At 57.8% G+C, this 18,378-nt stretch overlaps 2 protein-coding genes across 3 annotated transcripts in view; one reads left to right on the forward strand and one right to left on the reverse strand.

Annotated features, from left to right (window-relative positions):
- The first annotated feature begins 970 nt into the window (after positions 1-970).
- Positions 971-9,176, forward strand: ARX (aristaless related homeobox). Of its 2 annotated transcripts, XM_064473883.1 has the most exons (6): positions 971-1,293; positions 2,455-3,169; positions 4,392-4,437; positions 6,423-6,492; positions 6,577-6,757; positions 8,016-9,176. In XM_064473883.1, exons 1-6 carry the CDS (start codon positions 1,101-1,103, stop codon positions 8,254-8,256), a joined length of 1,446 nt encoding a protein of 481 aa, XP_064329953.1. In that variant the 5' UTR covers positions 971-1,100; the 3' UTR covers positions 8,257-9,176. The 2 variants fall into 2 exon arrangements, with proteins under 2 accessions (XP_064329953.1, XP_064329944.1); XM_064473874.1 differs by having other exon boundaries at positions 6,423-6,757.
- Positions 9,177-12,907: 3,731 nt separating this feature from the next.
- POLA1 (DNA polymerase alpha 1, catalytic subunit) overlaps positions 12,908-18,378 on the reverse strand; it is a 205,541-nt gene continuing 200,070 nt past the window's right edge. Inside the window, exon 37 of the mRNA XM_064473896.1 lies at positions 12,908-14,203. Within this exon, the coding sequence (XP_064329966.1) occupies positions 14,028-14,203 (176 nt within the window). The 3' untranslated portion in view covers positions 12,908-14,027. The remainder of the gene's footprint in view (positions 14,204-18,378) is intronic.

Consider the following 18,378-nt stretch of genomic DNA (forward strand, 5'->3'; position numbering starts at 1 on the left):
GTCACGTGTCCCCCACCCGCCGCTCGGGGCCGGGAATCACCCGGGGGAGCGGGCGGGTTATTCGGGGTGGCCGAGAGCAGTTCCTCCGACGTGCCTGTGCCGGCGGGGGGGCCGGGAGCAGGAGCGCACGGGTGAGCGGGGTCGCGCAGGCAGCTGTAACGTGCCCGTCAAAATCTGAGCCCGACCGGCCCGAGCGGGGAGCCTGAAGCTGCCCAGGGAGGTGACCGCTGAACGGGGAAGGAGAAGGACGGGAAGAATAAAAACCCCTCGGCGGTCTTCCTGCCCCGGAGCGGTGCTGAAAAAGCCCTCCGGAGGGGACATGTGCGTGCGAGGAGAAGCGGGGCCGGCACCACACCGGGCTGCGCGCCCTGCCCTGCCCCGCCCCGGGGCGCTCCCCCCGGCTCCCGCGGCGGCCGTACCCCGGCCCCGACGGCGTTGCCCGAGCATTTGCTACGGTAAAAGCCCGATCGCGGCCCCGGTATTTTCAAACACGGGCTGCGGGCGCGGCCAGTGCGCGCCTCTGCGCAACCCGGCGGCGGCGGGGGGGGGAGGAGGGGGGTGGGGGCTGCCGGGTGGAAAACCCGGCGTGGATCCCCCGGCGGGGCCCACCCCGTCCCACTCGGGCATCGCCCGGGGAGAGGGCCGGGCCGGGCGGGGAACGGCGCCGCCGTCGAGGCGGGGGGGAGACACGGGGGAAGGCGTGCCGGCGGGGCTCCGCCACCGCCCACCCCGGCCGCCCCCGCAGAGCGGGTCCCCGCCGCCTGCCGCCCCCACGGGGGCGGGGCGGGGGTTGGGGGGGTGGGGGGCAGCGCGTCGGTTCGGGGCAGGCGCCGATCCGGGGGACTCCGAGCCGGGGTTTGGCGGGCGCCGTCTGTCGGCGGCCGCCCGGCCTCCGGCGAGAGCCAATCAGGGCGCGGCTGCCCGCACGTGGAGCCGAGGGGACTCAAGAGCGCCGCGGCCGCCGCTCACTCCCCCCGTGACGGGCGTCCCGGCGGCACCGGGCAGCGCCGCGGGGGCGTCCGCGCCGCCCAGCCCGCCCCGGCCCCACGGCACGCCACGCCACGGCACGGCACGGACACGCCGCCGCCGCCGCCGCCGCCATGAGCGGGCCCTACCCCGAGGAGAGCTGCGCCGAGCGCCCCGAGTGCAAAAGTAAATCGCCAACTTTGCTGTCCTCCTACTGCATCGACAGCATCCTGGGCCGGCGCAGCCCCTGCAAGGTGCGGCTGCTCGGCGCCGCGCCCGGCCTGCCCGCCATCGCCGCCCGCCCCGACAACGAGAAGGCCGCGCAAGGTAAGCCCCGCCGCCGCCCGCCCCGCTCCTTTTCCCCGGCTTCGGGCAGGGCCGGCGACGTGTCCCGTCCCCCTGTTCTCCCGCGGCTCGGCCCCGGCCCCGCTCGCCGCCTGGGAGCCGCCGCCGCCGTTATCCCGTTACCCTCCCGGTTAGTGGCTGCCGCGCTGCCCGGGAGCGCGGCCAGGAGCCGTGCCCGAAATTCAGCCCGGTTAATCCCGTGCAGGTCGGGTACCGCCGCTTTAGGTTGCTTTTGCTTTCGATGCACGTGTAATTTTTTCAAGGTAAAATAAATGGGAGCGAGCTGTGATCCCCGCAGGGAAAGGCTCGCCCGTTCGCCTTCAACCCGCAACGGGTCTCGCCGAGCGAGGCGGGGGCCGCGCCTGGCAGCGGGCAGGGCGGTGATAACGGGGCGCCGGCGGCCACCGCACCCGGCCCGAAGTTGGGAGCAGCCCCCGGGGGCCGCGGGCAGCCCGGCTGGGCGACCCCCCACCGGCGGCATCCCGCCCCTGTTCCCCGTTTCCCCGGCGTTCGCAGCCGGGTGGGTTTCCTTCTTCCAAAGGCAAACGGAAACTGCGGGGGGGAGGGGACGGGGAGACGATGCGAGGGGGAAACGAACGAACGAACAACAACAACAACAGCAAAAAAAACCAACCCCAAACCAAAAAACCCAGAAACGCGGAGACACGCCCCGGGCCGCCGGGCAGGGGCCGCGGGACCGGCGCTGCCCCGCGCAGACCCGCCGTCCTGCGGGACGGGGCCCGGCAGTGGCGGCTGCCGGGGGGGTCCCGGGGCTGCCCGAGCGGTCCCGCCGCCCGTCTCGCCCCGCCGCCGAGCGGGGCGCCGGGCCGGGCCCTGCGGCCGGGAGGAATTTGTTCCCTGACCGGAGGCAGCGACGCGGGCAGGGGCCGTTCTGAGGATGCGGGGTTGGGGGGGACTTATTTTGATGCGGGGTGGAAAACGGTGCCCGAAGGAGGGTGCAAGCCTCGGGTCTTGCCCCGGGATCTTCTCGCCGATGCCGCTGACCGTGTCTCTCTTTCTCTCCCCCCCGCCCCTTCTCTCTTCCCTCCGCACCCCTCTTCCCCACACGCCTGCCCGACTGCTGCGGCCGCCTCCCTACCCCACCACCTCCCTCCCTCCCTCCCTCTCTCCCTCCCGGCGCAGGGTCCCCCAAGGGCAGCCCCCCCTTCGAACCGTCCGAGTTGCACCTTCCCCCCAAACTGCGCCGGCTGTACGGGCCGGGCGGGGGCCGGCTGCTGCCGCCGGGGGCGACGGGGCCGCGGGGGGACCGTCCGGAGGGGCGGCCGGAGGGGGGCGCCGGCCCGGTGCCCGCCGCCGCCCCGTGGGACACGCTGAAGATCAGCCAGGCGCCCCAGGTCAGCATCAGCCGCAGCAAGAGCTACCGCGAAAACGCGCCCTTCGTGGCGCCGCCGCCCGCCCGGGACGAGCTGGGCAGCCCCGGCGCCCACGTCGAGGAGCGGCCGGGCCCCGCCGCGCCGGCCGCCGAGGAGGAAGAGGAGGACGACGAAGAGATGCTGGAGGAGGAGGACGAGGAGGAAGAGGAGCTGGAGGACGACGAGGAGGAGGAGCTGCTGGGCGAGGACGGCGGGGGGCTGCTGAAGGAGGCCCGCCGGGGCGCCGCCGCGGCCCCCGGGGCGGAGGGCGGGGATCTGTCCCCCAAGGAGGAGCTGCTGCTGCACCCCGAGGACGGCGAGGGCAAGGACGGTGAGGAGAGCGTCTGCCTCTCGGCCGGCAGCGACTCCGAGGAGGGGCTGCTCAAGAGGAAGCAGCGCCGCTACCGCACCACCTTCACCAGCTACCAGCTGGAGGAGCTGGAGAGGGCCTTCCAGAAAACCCACTACCCCGACGTCTTCACCAGGTACCGGCGCCGGGGCCCCGGCCGAGCGCGGGGCGGGCGACCCCCGGGGGGACGTGACGGGATGGGACGGGATTCCCCCGCCGGCTGAATCCTGCCGCGGCACCCCCGGGCCGGGAGGGAGCAGGTCGGGGCTCCGGGGGGACCCGGGGCCGGCAGTGCCAGGGCAGGCTCGCTTGGAGGCCACCGCCGGCAGCTATTTTTACCCGCTGCCCTCCCCCCTTCCACCCACCGCGGGATCGGTTACGCGCTCCCCGTGGGGCTGGAGCCCGGCCCGGCCCGGGGAAGCCCCGGCTGGGGCAGAGATCAAAGAGCCGCTGCCTAAAAATACCGGCATGGCACATCGGGGCCCCTCGCTGCCCGGAGCTGCCCCGGCGGGGCCCGGCCCGGCTCTGCCCGCGCTTTCGGGGCTATTTTTCCCGTTGCAAACGAGAGCCCCGCGGCGGTGGGTCTGGCCGGCGGCTCCTCCGCGGGAGAGACTGGCAGGGAGAGGGGCAGAGCCCCCTGCCCCCGAATAACTGCCCCCGTCTTCAAGCCAGCGGAGGGTTGAGCCCCCAAATCCCGCACCTTACTATCAAGGAGACAGTCCCCGTTTCTCGTTTGTTTTACCGGGGGGAGGGATGTTTGCGGAGGCGTTTCGTTCCCCTGTCCCGGGTGCCGCGCATCGACCGCGGGGGTCCCCTCGGGGCACCGTCTGGCCCCGGCCGCTGCCCCAGGAGGTGTGCGTGAGCACCCCGCGCTTTTTTTGCTCGCTGGTTTTGGTTTGTTTTGTATTTTTTTTACGGTTTTGGCTTTTCCTCCGGGGCATCCCATGCCCGACCGGCACCAGGCTCGGGCAGCCCGGCCCCGGCCAAGCCAGGAGCGCCCCTCTTTTGGGTACGGAGCTGATGAGCGGGTTCCTGACGCCTTAACGGGTTCCGACCTGCCTTCGTTGTAGCAGCGCAAACTGCACTGCGCAGCGGCTCGCCCGCCGCGGCGGCGGGGACCGGCGGAATTTGGGGAGCGGCGGGGGGTGGGGGGGATGTGCCAAAACGCAGGAGCCCCGACGGGCGGCCAGTTCGGCGTCCCGGAGCCGGGCGGAGCCGCGGGCGGCAGGGGGTCATGATCACCCGCGGGCACCGGAATGATTTCGGGCCCGTTTGGCGGTGGGGGCGCGGAACCGCGGGCTGGGGGGGGGCGGCTCGGGGTGCCTCGGGCTGACGGCGGCGGTTGTGTCTCCCCCCAGGGAGGAGCTGGCCATGAGGCTCGATCTGACCGAAGCCCGAGTGCAGGTGAGTGGTGGCGGCGCCGGGACCGGGGAGTCCCTCGGCGGCGCCCGGTGCGGGGGCGGGGGGGGGTCCCGGTGGCGGCCCGGCAGCCGGCAGGACCGACCCACGGCTGGCGGATGGATCCCCGTGTGATTAAAAGGCGGGGCCCCCACACGGGGCTTCGGTTGTTAGCGAGACCCGCTCGGCCTCAAGGCGGGTGTTTGGCTGCCATCAAATCTCCAATCGGGCTTCATAAAAGCCCACTTAGTGCTAGAACAAACAGGGCCATTTGAAGGCGAAATGTTGTTTGATTTCCTCTCCGCCCGCACAAGGAGCTGGCTAATGCTATTTGATTTCCCATTTTTGATAGCAATAAGCCTGCATTGATCTAATAGTGAGTGAGTGCAATGCTATTAAAGGTGTTTGCCGCCCCATACCAGAGTGCATTTCCCAAGCCGGGTCTCATAACCAGAGAGACGATAAACATTGGGATGTCCTAATTGCCAACAGAAAACAGATGTCTCTGGGTTTGAAGCTGAGCAAATCACTTTACAGTTAAAATCGGGCGCTGATAAAGCATAATAAATTCCATATGGCTCATTTAATACACAACAGCTTCTTGCATTAGAGGGGCTAATGATGAGATTTGTCCCCTCCTTTCTGTTGACACATTTCTCCATTGTCAAACAGAGATGTGACAGCAAATCAGTATTTTCAGCTCAGGGGAACGAGTCGTGGGAAAGTTAAATAACTTTTAAAAAAGAAAGACACCCCCTTTCTCTCCCCTCTATTCACGGGAGAAGATGTAATTAAGGGAATATGAATTATGAGAGCCCCTTCGTTTACCTTTGGGTGTACTCAGACTTATTAATTCAATAAGGGGGGAATTGCGGTGAGGACAGCTTGCTAATTGAGTTTTAGCTGGGAGAGGCGCTCCCTCCGTGCCGGGCTCGTTGGCTTCCCCACGAACGCGCTGCCTCTCCCTGCGTGGGTACCCTGGTGTGGAGCTGGGTTCTCGCTCTGCAGCTGTACGGGGAGACCCGTAGCGCTGCCACCTCTCTCGCTTCCCGGAGGGAAGGGAGCTCACGCCGAGCTTAGAAAGCCGAGCCTAACGGGGAGCAGTCGGCCCATGGCAGCCCGCAAAAATTGACAAATGTGTGCCTCTCTCAAAATCTCTCTCCTTAGGTGCGTGTGACGCCTCGCACTTGGTTATTAAGCGAATCTTTTATTTTCCTTTGAAATGCGGTATTTTCTTTATTCCTTTTTTTTTCCCCTCCACCTCGCTCCTGTTTTAAGCCCGTGTTAGTTGGCGATTTTTGCTTTGTGGGAGGGAGAGGAGAGGCAAGGGACGGCGGTGCTGCGGCGTCCTAACTAACTTTTGTAAAAATAGATCCTGAAAGGGCAGCCTGGAAACGTAGCTTTGCTGCTTTGGTTGCCTCGCAAATTATTTCTTCGTTTCGGACGTTAGAGCAATTAGAGATTTTTTTTTTTCCCTCGCTTTAAATCTGAAGGGGGGGAAAAAACAAGTCCGCGATCCTCAAACGATATCATTTGTAAATATTCCCTTCGGCGAAAAAAGCCGCGGGCTGCCCGTGTGGGTGTGAGTGCGGGATAAAAAGCCGCATAGTCCCACGGGGAAGTCGTTTTCCCGCGGCTCCAGCGCAGCGGGAGCGTTTCCGCGAAGCGCCCTGCCGCCGGCGGCGCACGGCGGGGGGGACACGGACTGTTGGGGACCCCCGGGAGCGAGGTGCCGGGGGCGCCGCACCGAAAGCCGCCTCCGGGCCCCCGGGGCGGGTCGGCACCGCCCGGGGCTGGAGCGCGGCGCTGACACGCGTGGCCCCCGTGGGCCGGCCCCTCGGGGGGGGGTCACCCCCTGCCCCCCAACCCAGCACCCCGCGGGGCGCGGCGGAGGAGCGGGGCCCGCCGGGCCGGTGCGTGGTTCCCGCGGGGCTCGCCCCGCCGAGGGCGCGGGCAGGCGCATTAAAACCGGTTTTTCTTTTGGCTTTCAGGTATGGTTCCAGAACCGTAGGGCTAAGTGGCGGAAGAGGGAAAAGGCTGGGGCTCAGACACACCCCCCAGGTTTGCCTTTCCCTGGTCCCCTGTCAGCAACTCACCCCCTCAGTCCATACCTTGATGCTAGTCCTTTCCCTCCTCATCACCCAGCTCTAGACTCCGCCTGGACCGCCGCCGCCGCCGCCGCCGCGGCCGCCGCCTTCCCCAGCCTGCCGCCGCCGCCCCCCGGCTCCGCGGCGCTGCCCCCCGCCGGGACCCCGCTCGGCCTCGGCACCTTCCTGGGCGCCGCCGTGTTCCGCCACCCCGCCTTCATCAGCCCCGCCTTCGGCAGGTACCGCCCGCCCACGCGCGAACCGGACACCGCGCGGGACCCACGGAGCGGGGGGGTGGGTGACACACTCGACACGGAGAGCTGCCGGGGAAAGGCCGCCGCTGGGACGCCCCAGCCGCCCGCGGAGCCGCGCGCCGCCGGGGGCCGCCGGTCGCGCCTCGGAGCGGCCCCACGCAGGACCCGTCTCCCGCGGGCGGCCCAGACGTTCGAACTTGGAGCGCGGGCGGCCGGCGCCGATTGGGCGCCGCGCGGGTCACGTGTCTCCGCCCCGGCCTCTCATTGGGCGAGGGCGGCTCCGACGCCCCCCCCCGCCCCCCCCACCCGCCGCGGGTCTGGCGGGTCCCCCGTGGGGACGGACGGTCCACGGTCACCGCGGCTGTGGGCGGCGGCGGCAGCGTGGTTTGCGCTGAGCCCGGGCGTCCCCGCGGGTCTGCACAGGGGACAAGGAAAGAGCGGGCTCCCCGGGGGGCAGTCGTGCGGAAATGGGTGCCCCCACGCAGAAACTACATATGCGTGGGTGCCCCTACGTGCACACGTGTCCTCTGCTTTGCTCGGGGTGGGTTTGCTGGTATTCGGCCGTTCGGGATGGGCTGAAGCTGTGACATCCCGGGCACTGTGAGCTGTGCCGTGTTGTGCGCACCCCGTGGGGTCCGGCACGGGCAAATTTTTTTTTGCCCTGGGCGTGAGTGGGTTTGAGCCGCTTCAAGAGGCCGGTGTCAGGGCAAGCTTCGGGGGTGCCACGCTCCCTCCTTGCGCTGTTTCACGCTGAGTGTCTGCGCCCAAAGTTGGGGACCCCCCGAGTGGTGGGCGCCCGTGGGGCCGGGGCCAGGTTCGCCCCGTGGGGGTGCGCAGTGGGGCGCAGGGCCCGGCCTGCCAGGGCAGGCAGAGAGGGAAAGAGGCCCGATTGATGGACGGGGCGAGCGCAGCCTTTGTAGGACCAGGGGTTTCCCTCATTTTTTAGCGCTAACAAGGGACACCCCACGCGAGCGTCTCCCCTGCGCTACCCCACCCCCCCCCATCCCCCCGCGGCCGTTCTCCCGGCCTCAGCCGCCCCCGACAGCGGCAAGTCAGGGAGAGCCCGCCTCAGCCGTTTCCCCTTCCCCTCCTTTTCGGTGGGTTCCCCCCAGCCTTTCGCCCCCCAGCGCCGGGTTGCTGGGGTGTTTTTCTGTCCCCGCGCGTCCCCGCCCCGCGGGCGGGCCTCGAGCGGAGCCGGCGGGGCCCGGCGCGGCGGTGACGGGCGTCTCTGCTTCCCTTGCAGGCTCTTTTCCACCATGGCCCCCCTGGGCAGCGCCTCCAGCGCCGCGGCCCTGCTGCGGCAGCCGGCGCCGGCCGCCGAGGGGGCGGTGGGCTCGGCGGGGCTGGGGGACCCGGCCAGCGCCGCCGCCGACCGGCGGGCCTCCAGCATCGCCGCCCTGCGGCTGAAGGCCAAGGAGCACGCCGCCCAGCTCACCCAGCTCAACATCCTCCCCGGGAACGGCGCGGGGAAAGAGGTGTGCTAAGGCGGGGGCGCCGTCCTCCGCGGGGTGCGGGCTGGCGGCTTCGGGGGGAGAGGAGAGAGGGAGAGGGAGGAAGGAGGGGGGTGAATCCACGAATAAATAAAGGTCACCTCAGACAGCGCGAATCAAGACCAAACGGGAACGGGGGGGCGGGCGGGAAATAACAATAACGCTACTAATTGCGGGACAAGGAGGACCAGCCGCCGAGAGCGGGGCCGGGGCCGGGGCGTGGGGACCGCCGCGCCTGCCGCATCAGCCCGCGCGCGGCGAGCCGCCACTCGCGAGCTCCGGAATAAGGGACTCCTGGGCTGGTACGTTTCTGACATGTACGACGAGGTCGTTTCCTCTCGGAGCGTTATGGGGGGAAAAAGAGAGAGAGAAAGAAAGGAGAGAAAAAAAAAAAAAAAGCCCTAATAAAAGTTATTCTATATTAGCGTTACGTACACTAAATATTTTTCCTTCTATTTGGCAAGAAAAAAAAAGGCGAAACAAATAGAATTGTAATTATGAAAGAAAAAAAAAAAGAAAGGCAAAGGGAGGGGGAAGCTACCCACATCCTCTCGGAGTACCATCCTAGGGTGTGAAGTTGGTCTGTTAGGGGCACTGGAGAAGTGTTTTCCACGTTGATGCGGCGAGCTGCAGACGCTAAGCAAGGGTGCTGCCGGTGCAGGCTGAGAGTGGGTTTGATGCTGTACGATAACCAGTGCACTTAAGGGAAAGGGTCTATCTTTTTCTTGTTATATTCTTTATCACTACACCAACCAAGGTTTTTATATCAAACCAAAGGGAAATACACTGCTAGAATATGGACTGTTTAAGTCACTAAACTGTGATTATTGATTCTGTACATACCATTGTTATAAAAAAAAAAAAAGAACAGAGCTTTGTATATTTGAAATGTTATAAAACAATTGCACTCAGTGTAGCGTTGTAAAAGTTTGTCATTCTGTAGATTCTTACTGTGTTATAGATATAATAGGGTTCCTAGACAAATATTTATGTACAAACCCTTTATTTAACTTATTAACTGTAGAGGTTTCTGAAACCCTCAAGAGGCGATGGTACAGTACTTTTTCGTGTAATGTCGTTATTGTTAACACTTTTCCTTGCTATCCGGTGGAGAAGTGCCACGTTCAGAAAATAAACAAAAATATATGTTTAACAAAAAAAAAAAAAAGGAACAAAAGAAAGACCACAAAACCCGAGCCCGGTCCTTGCGGGGGCTGCGGGTCCGCGGGCGTCGGGGCCGAGCCCCGCCGGGGGTGCCGGGGGCCGGGCAACGCTACCCCCCGCCGCCGGGGAACCCCCCCCACGGTGGTTGGGGGGGCGCTTGACCGGGGACGACTTCTTGAGCCTGGAAAGGGGGGGACGAGGTGCCGGCGGTCCCGTTTCAAAGGCGGGTTTGCAGATCGGGGGCGGGGGGGACCCACGGCTGTGTCTGTCCGCGCTCTGCCGTGGGCACCGGGGCATCTCCGAGGAGGGTGTCGGGGTCGCCTCTCGGTACCCCAGCGCGGGGAGCAGCCCCACGCACCCCCGGGCGGGGACGGGGCAGCCCCGGTTCGGCCGCTGCCGAAAGCCGGGGGCGGGGGAGAAAAAAGTACCTTGGGGAGCCCTTGGCTTAATTCCCACCCCACGCCGCACCCCGCAGCCCCCCCGGGCGGGCAGGAAACTTTCTCCGCGCCTCTTTCTTGTCTCAGCCGCCCTTCTCCCGGGGATGAACTGCCGGGATTTTTTCTCCTTTCCTTTATTTCCCCACGTTTGGTTTTTATTTTTTTTTTTTAATTTTTTTAATATTTTCTTTTTGCCGCAGCCCTCCCCTCTGCCTCTCCCACGGAGCAGCAGAAACGCGGGAGCGCAGCGGCAAACCCCCGCGCCCTGCCCCGGCCCCCTCCGTGGGCCGCCGCCGTGGGCCCGGCCCAGTCCGCTCCTGGGTTTGTCTCGGGGGGGGGAATGATTTTTCTGGGGTGATCTGGTCTAACCGCGGCGTCGCTCCGTGACGGCAGCCCGGGGAAGAGCCCGGCCATCCTGCCGCCACCCGAGCTCCCCGCGGGGGCCCGGCCCGGCCCGGCCCGGCCCCCCGGGGCGGCCCCGGCTCCCGCAGCCGCCGCCCGGGAAGCGCCGCCCGAGCAGCCACGGCGCGTGGGAGCCCGCCGCGACCCTTCCCCGCAGCTTCCCCCCCCCGCCCCCTTCCACCCACGGCGTTTCCCATCCCGCCCGCCCCCGACCCTATTTCGGAGCGCTCAACCCCATCGCAGGCGCGAAAAAAAGAGAGAAATTTATGGGAAAAATAAGGCTTGCTCCCTGGACGTTATTAACGGTGCAGCCCGAAATATACATTTTTTTTTTGCCTTAAAGAAAAGGGAATCATTATCAAGCCATTACGCATTAAGAAATGTCATTCAGTCATTTTTATTCATTGCGCTGAAATCTTCGTAAAAGCCCGAATCATACTTGTGCAAGCAGCAATTTTGTTAATCCAGGGGGGTTATTACTCTGGTCCCTTATTAGGATCTATGCTGCTGCCAAGCAATCCTATAACGTTCTCAAAAGAAGTTTACCTCCGTGTTATAAAAGCAGTAGCGGTATTTATACTGTGCAATAATTAGTGTATTACTTGAATCCGCTAACAGGTCCATTTTATCTCCGCACAAAACCCCCAGCCCGCTCATAGAAAGCTTGTGCCTCCTTTGGTGCCGCTGGAGCCGTGAAGGAGCCGCTGAAGGCTGGGAGCACTTTCTCCTTTCGCCGTGCCGTAATTCCCATCTCTTTTTGCTCTCATCCAATTAGTGCAGTGTATTAAGCGGTTTATCATCTCATAGTCAGCTATTGAGAGAAACAAGGCGAACACTTTGCAATAGAGCCTGCTCTCCTTTGACACCCTCAGGTACTTACATATTCCACTGTGCTATGAATAATAGAGGAAGAATAGAGCGCTAATTCCCTCATCAAAGAATGCCTTGTCTGCTGCTTTGCTCAACAACACCATTCTGATCAAAAGAAAAGCAATAAAGCTTAGCATAACAAAACGAAACCTACTTATTAGCTTAGTGGTTAAATTAATGCAGAGCCGCTGCTATTCAAAACCAAGGTTTGAAAACAGCCTCCAACAACCTGATAATGCTGCCTTCGGGATGAAGGAATTTTAATCTGAAATTTGAAGCTGGCACAGATGAGTTAATCTATTAAACTGCTATAAGGAGGGTGCGGGAGGACTATTCAACTGAGGCGCGCTGAGGGTGCTGCGCGGCGGGCGGGAGGGGTGCGGGGTGGGGGGGGAGGTGGCCGAGCGGGGAACCCCTCGGCGGGTGGGAATTGGGTTTCGTGTCACGGGTGGCACCAGCGACACCGGGCTACCCCCGCTCCCTCCACCGCCACCCCTCTCCCCCGGCTGCAAATAAAGAGGAACAAACGCGAACATGCGTTTGGGGGGGGGCGGGGGTGGTGGGTGCGGGGCAAGAGGGGGGAAGGGACGGGGGGGGCGGCTGGGGCCGGAGCGGTCCCCAAACCGCAAGGCTCCCAGCTGCAGGCGCGCCGGGGTGACCGGCAGCCCCGCGCTCCCCGCCGCCCGCCGGGGCCGAGCCCGGAGCTCCTTATGAGGGGCGGGGGGGGGAGCCTGTTTGCTCCGTGCCAAGGCTTCAGCCCTGAGCTGACCAACTCTGCCAAGAGGAATCAAAACCTGCCGGAACTGGGGGTGAAAGCCCTCGTTCCCGCCCCTCTCCACCCCCCCCACCCGGGGTTGCCCCTGGCCGGGGGGTGCGTGGGGGCTCCTCGGGCGGGACGGGTCGCTGCCCCCCGCCCCTCCCGGGGCTGCCGTGCGCCGCCGCCCCCGGCACACTCACACTCCACAGCACTCTCGTTTAATCTAAACATCCCTAAACTTGCAAATTAACAGGCTCTTCAGCTGTAATTATACAGATACATACAAGTGCCACGGGGTCAGGTTATGCCGCATCTCTCCGTTTTGTTCCTACACCTAACGTTTGGAGGAGGAGGTCAGGCTCTGCGCTTTCCTAAGGCATTCCACCCGGCTAATAGCAGTAATATCTTCATAATCCTAATTGGGTTGGACGCGAAAAAATCTAAAAAAGCCTGCGTGGATTTAAAGGAAGCCGGGATCTTTCAAAGAGCTGCAACATCAACGTGCCGTCCAGGCGGCAACACCTTCTCTCCAAGACGAGCCTCCGAATAAAGTCTCTTTTCACAATCACCCAGCCAAACACAGTGGGAAGGGACGACGGCTTGCCAGGGGTGGGACAACCCCAACACAAACCCAGGGAGTGAGCAGGTTCCATTTCTCTCGAATTGCGACCCAATGTGAGTGAAAATGAAAGGACTGAGCCCCGAAAGTTCTCAGAAGACAACCGTGTATTCAGGCAGATTTGAAGAGACGTTACCCATACCAACACGCAGCATCCCCCGATGCTACTTCAGGGACGAACGAATGTCATAAAATACTCTTAACACCAGCAGACGTGGGCATCCCTTCGGTGCCCAACACGTCCGCGCTGGTGCTCTGACTTTTCCCTCAACCTCCCTCAGTTGATGGCCATCCGTCCCACCACCAGACACACGAGCGCTTCTGTGAAAACAGGAAAAGTCTGGAGCAATACGACCTCGCGTGGCGTATTTTCAACAGTCGGAGGATCAAATCAACTTCTCTTTTACTAGAAAACTTTATTTTTTTCCTTCAAGTCTTCAGAAAACTTTACATTTTATACTGTTAAAGATTTAAAAGAAGATTTTTATAACCTTACATTAGTATATCACATTGCAAACTTAATGGCGAACCGAGTACAATATTTTGTGTACAAAAGCACGTGCCCAAATGTATGCCCCTTTCTTGTCATTTTATTAAAAGTAAACGAAAAATACTATTTGCTTATAAAACCTCTAAAACCTCCAGTACAGTAATTATTACAGAACAGCAACGACGATTCTCCGCTTTCCCTTCCCCCGTTATTGGTTACAATGCCATCCCAAACAGAGTTTTTGCTATCGATTGCTTACTTTCAAATACTTTGCATGGAAAGAAATGAAATACATTTATATCCTTGACGTGTACGAAGAGGGTTTTGTACGTGCGTGTGCCTTTACATCCACATAGAAATTTCCAACATGGCAAAATATTATGCCTAAAGACACATAGAAAGACTCTTAATAAAGAGATGGTCCCTTTTTATAGCACCTCCGGGTTTCAGTCATTCTCTACCTTTAATAAATTTGAAAATAAAGCGTCCCTACCTCTGTTCAGAGGCATTAGGACATTTAAAGGCATTTACGTTCAGTATTGTTTTTAATTGGTATGTTTATGATCAGGAAGAAGATAAACTGTGAAAAGGCAAAAACATTAGTGCTCCTACTGAGACCTCTACTAACCTCTCTTCCTGAGAGCACCTCTACTAAATACCCTGGAGCAAAGTCTAGGATCACTTACATTCCAGCAACTCTCATTGGGAATTATCCAATTAAAGCAGCAATTCCCCCACCCCCTTTTCCCTCACAGGTCTAAATACACAATAAAATATACTGCAAAAATCAACTGCTCTGTATTTTAATAACCCTGGCTTCTCTGTGAAGAAAAGAACCGACGATAAGAACACCTTGAATATTTCACGTCCACGTGAATCATGCAACCCGTTTTCACCTTCCATTTTCCTCTCTGAAGAGCCAAGATTATTAAAACATCATTGTGCATACCGAAATGGGGTATTGCTTAAGAGATCATCATTGTTAAACAAGGAACCAGCCTCCTGCCTCCCTCTGTTTTTCATCAATCAGTGTCTTTCATTATTGGACTCGCCCACAGATCTTCCTATACTGACGGTGAAGAGTTTGCTGAGGTTCACTTCTGAGTAGCCACTCATGGACAGACATTTGTCTACGGTGCCCTTCAGTCTTTTGTAGGCCTCAGAGACTTCCTTCCTGAGTGCCGCCTTCTTCTTCAAATACTCTGAAAAGACAAATAATAATAAAAAAACCAGAGGATTAAATGACCACAAAATGACAGCACTTTTGCATTCGCTACTACTGCGAATCATGGCACTTTAAAAGGAGGTGAATGTCGTAGCTAGCGAAGACGCCATTTACGGCAAGCTCTCTCTCCCATCTTCTGCTGCCTCCCCCTGCCTCCCCGCCACCAGTGCTGCACCAGCCCTTTAGAGGCCACGTTGAACCTGCACATGGTGGCAAGAAGCCTCACTTGCCCAGTTGTGTCGCCTGATTGGCGTGAAGTGGGGGTTCACTGAGTCACAGCACAGAAAATAAGGGATAGCAGGGCTGGCTCTGAAAGGCACTAATGTAAAACGAGCGGGTGCTTTAACTTAGGGAGAATTCCGCAGAGTCCCCAGGGGTTTGAAGTAGGGCAAGATTCTGCCCAAGTTTGGCTTCAGAGGTGAAGGAAACCATGCTTCACCGCTCTTGTCCCTGCTGCTGCTCGTACAGACAGACAGACAGACAGACAGACAGACGTAGCACTCGTCTTGTGCGTTCCCACGTGCACCTTGAGTGCAGGGTGGGAATCGTGACGGTCAGCGCTATGGGGGAGGCATTGGAAGGAAAAGGGCAGTAGCACAAACATGGGGAATTCCACTCTACCCTACCCTAAAGTGGAGAGAAGATGGCCAGTATCGCAACCAGGAGACACCAGGTTCACCTGATACATAAATGAGGAGAGCCATTTCCCAAATGCTTCCTCAATAATACCTGTGAAGAAATGTCTCGAATGCAAGACGTTTACTCACTTGTATGTTTGTATGTTTGCGTGCGTGCAACTCACGTGCAGACGCATGAGTCTGTACATATTTCGGCAGCCAAGCCCAAACTATTTTTTTTTGGTTTGGTTCATTTTGTGTTTGGGTTTTTTTGTCGTTGTTGTTTTGGTTTGTGGTTTTTTTTTTGTTTGTTTGGGTTTTTCAGGGGGTTTTTTGGGGTCTTTTGTTAAATTTTATGCCATTAAAAAAAAAATCCAGGAGTTTTGTTTGGGTGGTTGTCTGGCTTTTGCCTTACAAAGGCTGTGGACAAAGATTAGAACAGCAAAATCCCCTACTGATACGCATCAGTGCCAACTTGACACAGATCTGGTGCAGTTGTGCTCCCCACTTCCAGCCAACTCCATGTTCTAGAAACACCAGCTCCAACCCAAAAGCCTGCACCTGCAGTTACACCTTGGCACAGGCAGCGCTGGATAGCCTGAATTACTGAGCACACAAGAAGGATGTGTTGCAAAATGAGGCACCCTCCCAGACAGTTTTCCCCTGTTAGGATGGAGCGACTCCAGGTCAAGTGAAACTACGAGAGCAGAGCACAGGTACTTAAAGGTCAAGCTTTCAAGCCATTTAGGTGCAGCGAAAGCACATGTCTGGTGAGCACCCAACACGATCCTTCTGTTGCTCAGTAGCTTTGCCTAAAAGCTGTTGTCTCAGTTCTTCCCGTCACCTTCACAATGTTGGTACTGCCCTCCTCGTGCTCTGAACATGGACTAAAGGAGCCTCCGTCCCCTCCCGAGTTGCTTTTACTACGTGGCACAAGTTAAGATGAAAAACCAGTCGTCTCTAAAACAGCTGAGTTTACTGAAGAGAAAGGTTTGGAGGAGAGGAACACGCTGGGTTTTTGAGTCCACCTGTGTGAGGGAAGAAATGACTCATTTTTGGACTGACTCACTTCTGCCATGTGACTGAGATGAACACGTCCATCCCATCGGACGCACCTTCGTCTCAGCAGCCAAGTCAAGGATTGCTGCATTAGGAGATGGCAGGGAAGGGAGGCATGGGAACAGAAATAGCCACTACAGTTTTGGGGTTTGTGAATTCCTCCTCCCTGAGGATTTATGAGTATTTTTGCAGAGCTTCAGATGGTTTTTCGATGAGCTCAGCAGATTAACTACTGGATACGATACAAACAGTACTGTTTTACTGAGCAATCGCCACCTGCTTAGTTCTTCCATGTTATTCATGAAGTTCTACTGAACTCAACTGCTCTGCATGCTATCAAATCTTTAAAAATTAAATTAAAATTTAAATTAACTACGCCAGTTTGAGTAACTGAATACGTTGATTAAAAGCACTTTGGTAAGCACCTTTCATGCATCCTTGTGAAGAAGGTATGTATTGTGCTGTCATATTCAGTTTTGGTTATTTATACTGCCAACCTTGGGCAGTATGCAGAGGAAGATGCCTAGCTGAAGATACCATGTTCTCACCATCACCCAGGCAGTAACAACACTATGTCTATTCCCAGAGTTTAAATTTCCTTAAACTATACCACCAATACAATAAAAACTTGGATTACAAGAATTAGCAGACTCAAGTCACTATGGCATAAACACATTTAATGATCCTGAAATGATTTAAATGTAGGGTTTAATTAAACAAACCTTGAAAACTGTAATAACCAGATCCATAAAACCACCAGACCCACTTTTCCACTAGTTTATGCGTTTTCAAGATCATAGAATTGTTTAGGTTGGAGGAGACCCGAGTCCAACCGTTAACGTAACACTGCCAAGTCCACCACTAAACCACGGCCCTAAGTACCACATCTACACGTCTTTCAAATACCTCCATGAACGGTGACTCCACCACTTCCCTGGGCAGCCTGTTCCAGCGCTTGAATAAGATAAATGATGTAAGAAGTGGGTTCACTGCTCATATGTTAGCAAAACCATGCTCTTTATTCCGAAGAACTGTGGAAAATACCATCCTCATAGCTCAAAACTAGGTGAAAATAGTTTAAAGGTTCCTGGAGCTCAGGAGGGACCAAGGTGGAATATATCAACGCACAGAAACAGCTGGCCCATGTGAACAGAGCAGGAAGGCACATTAATGGTGAGAACAACGAGGCAAACAATAAACCAGGGCTGAAAAGTAGGAAACAAAAATACAGGCCTGTGATACAGCTCCAATTCAGGCTCCAGCCATCCCACTGACAGAGCAGCTAGCCCACCCCTCAACATTAAAACTAAACTTTAATTATATGCGATAACCCTTCTGGCTTCAAACATTTCTTAGATGCAATTACCCTCATAGAGGCAAGCTGGAAAGGGTAGACTGAAAAAAATGGAGAAATATGAGGGGCCTCGTTGAAGTAATGAGGCCAATTTTAAGTTTCAATTATAAGAGAATGGGAGCCAGGGGCTCCGGGAGGAGAGGCAGGCAGCGGCTGTCTCTGCAGCACAGCCACACCATGCATTTGAATGACACAAGTGCATCTGATGACTGGGGAGAAGAGATTTAAAGAACTGTAGTAATACAGAGCAGGGTAAGATGAGAGAGGACACAGCTCCTGATGTGTTTACCTCCTTTGCTGATGGGATATTGACTTTTCCCACCAGGTTGGTTAGAAAGGGACTATTTACGCTGCCACACAGCAGAGTAAGAATGACAACCAGCATCACTCTGTGCTCCTCTGAGTAAAAGACAACTGTGACCGTCGTATATCACACGGCCAGTCAATACCTTCGAGTTACCATACCACCCAACTTAGAGATGCATATAAAAGCTCCTACTTTCTTCCTAAATGAGAATTTGATCAATAATGCACCTAAGGCCTTCTGAAAGCTAAGCTATACAAACTGACTGAAATTGCCTTTCAGTAGTCAGTCACGTTCCGAAAGAGTTCTATACCTATTATCACCCCATCATTGTTTTAATAATATCCAAGTTCAGTAGCAAGCAATCTTTGTAAGACGACCACTGCTGCAGAATGCATATATGGCTATACGTAAAGAGATGTATTTATACACGTACAGAGCATACAAAAGATACTACCAAAACAAATATACAAATGAAACCCGCAATAATTTTAATAGAAATTAAAAGAAAAGGAAGATGTATTTCTGACTATATATAATTAAAATTCAGGTACTGTATTCTCTAAAGTTAATAAATCACTGACTCTGGTAAAGATTTTAGAATCACATCACCAAGCATGCAGTTAAGCCCCGCTGCCCCCCACAAAACTGCCCCCTTGTTCCCTTCACAAAACACGGTCTGAACTTCTGGATGTCCCTGTCAAATTCAGCCCCCCATGCAAGTCCTTGCTGAGCTACCGAGGTGTATCTTTATATTATTGTCGGGGTGGGGTGGGTGGGGTGTTTAAAAGGTACCTGAAATCCATTCACCCCATACT

Source organism: Phalacrocorax carbo, chromosome 1 (assembly GCF_963921805.1).
Source record: "Phalacrocorax carbo chromosome 1, bPhaCar2.1, whole genome shotgun sequence".
Taxonomy (NCBI): domain Eukaryota; kingdom Metazoa; phylum Chordata; class Aves; order Suliformes; family Phalacrocoracidae; genus Phalacrocorax; species Phalacrocorax carbo.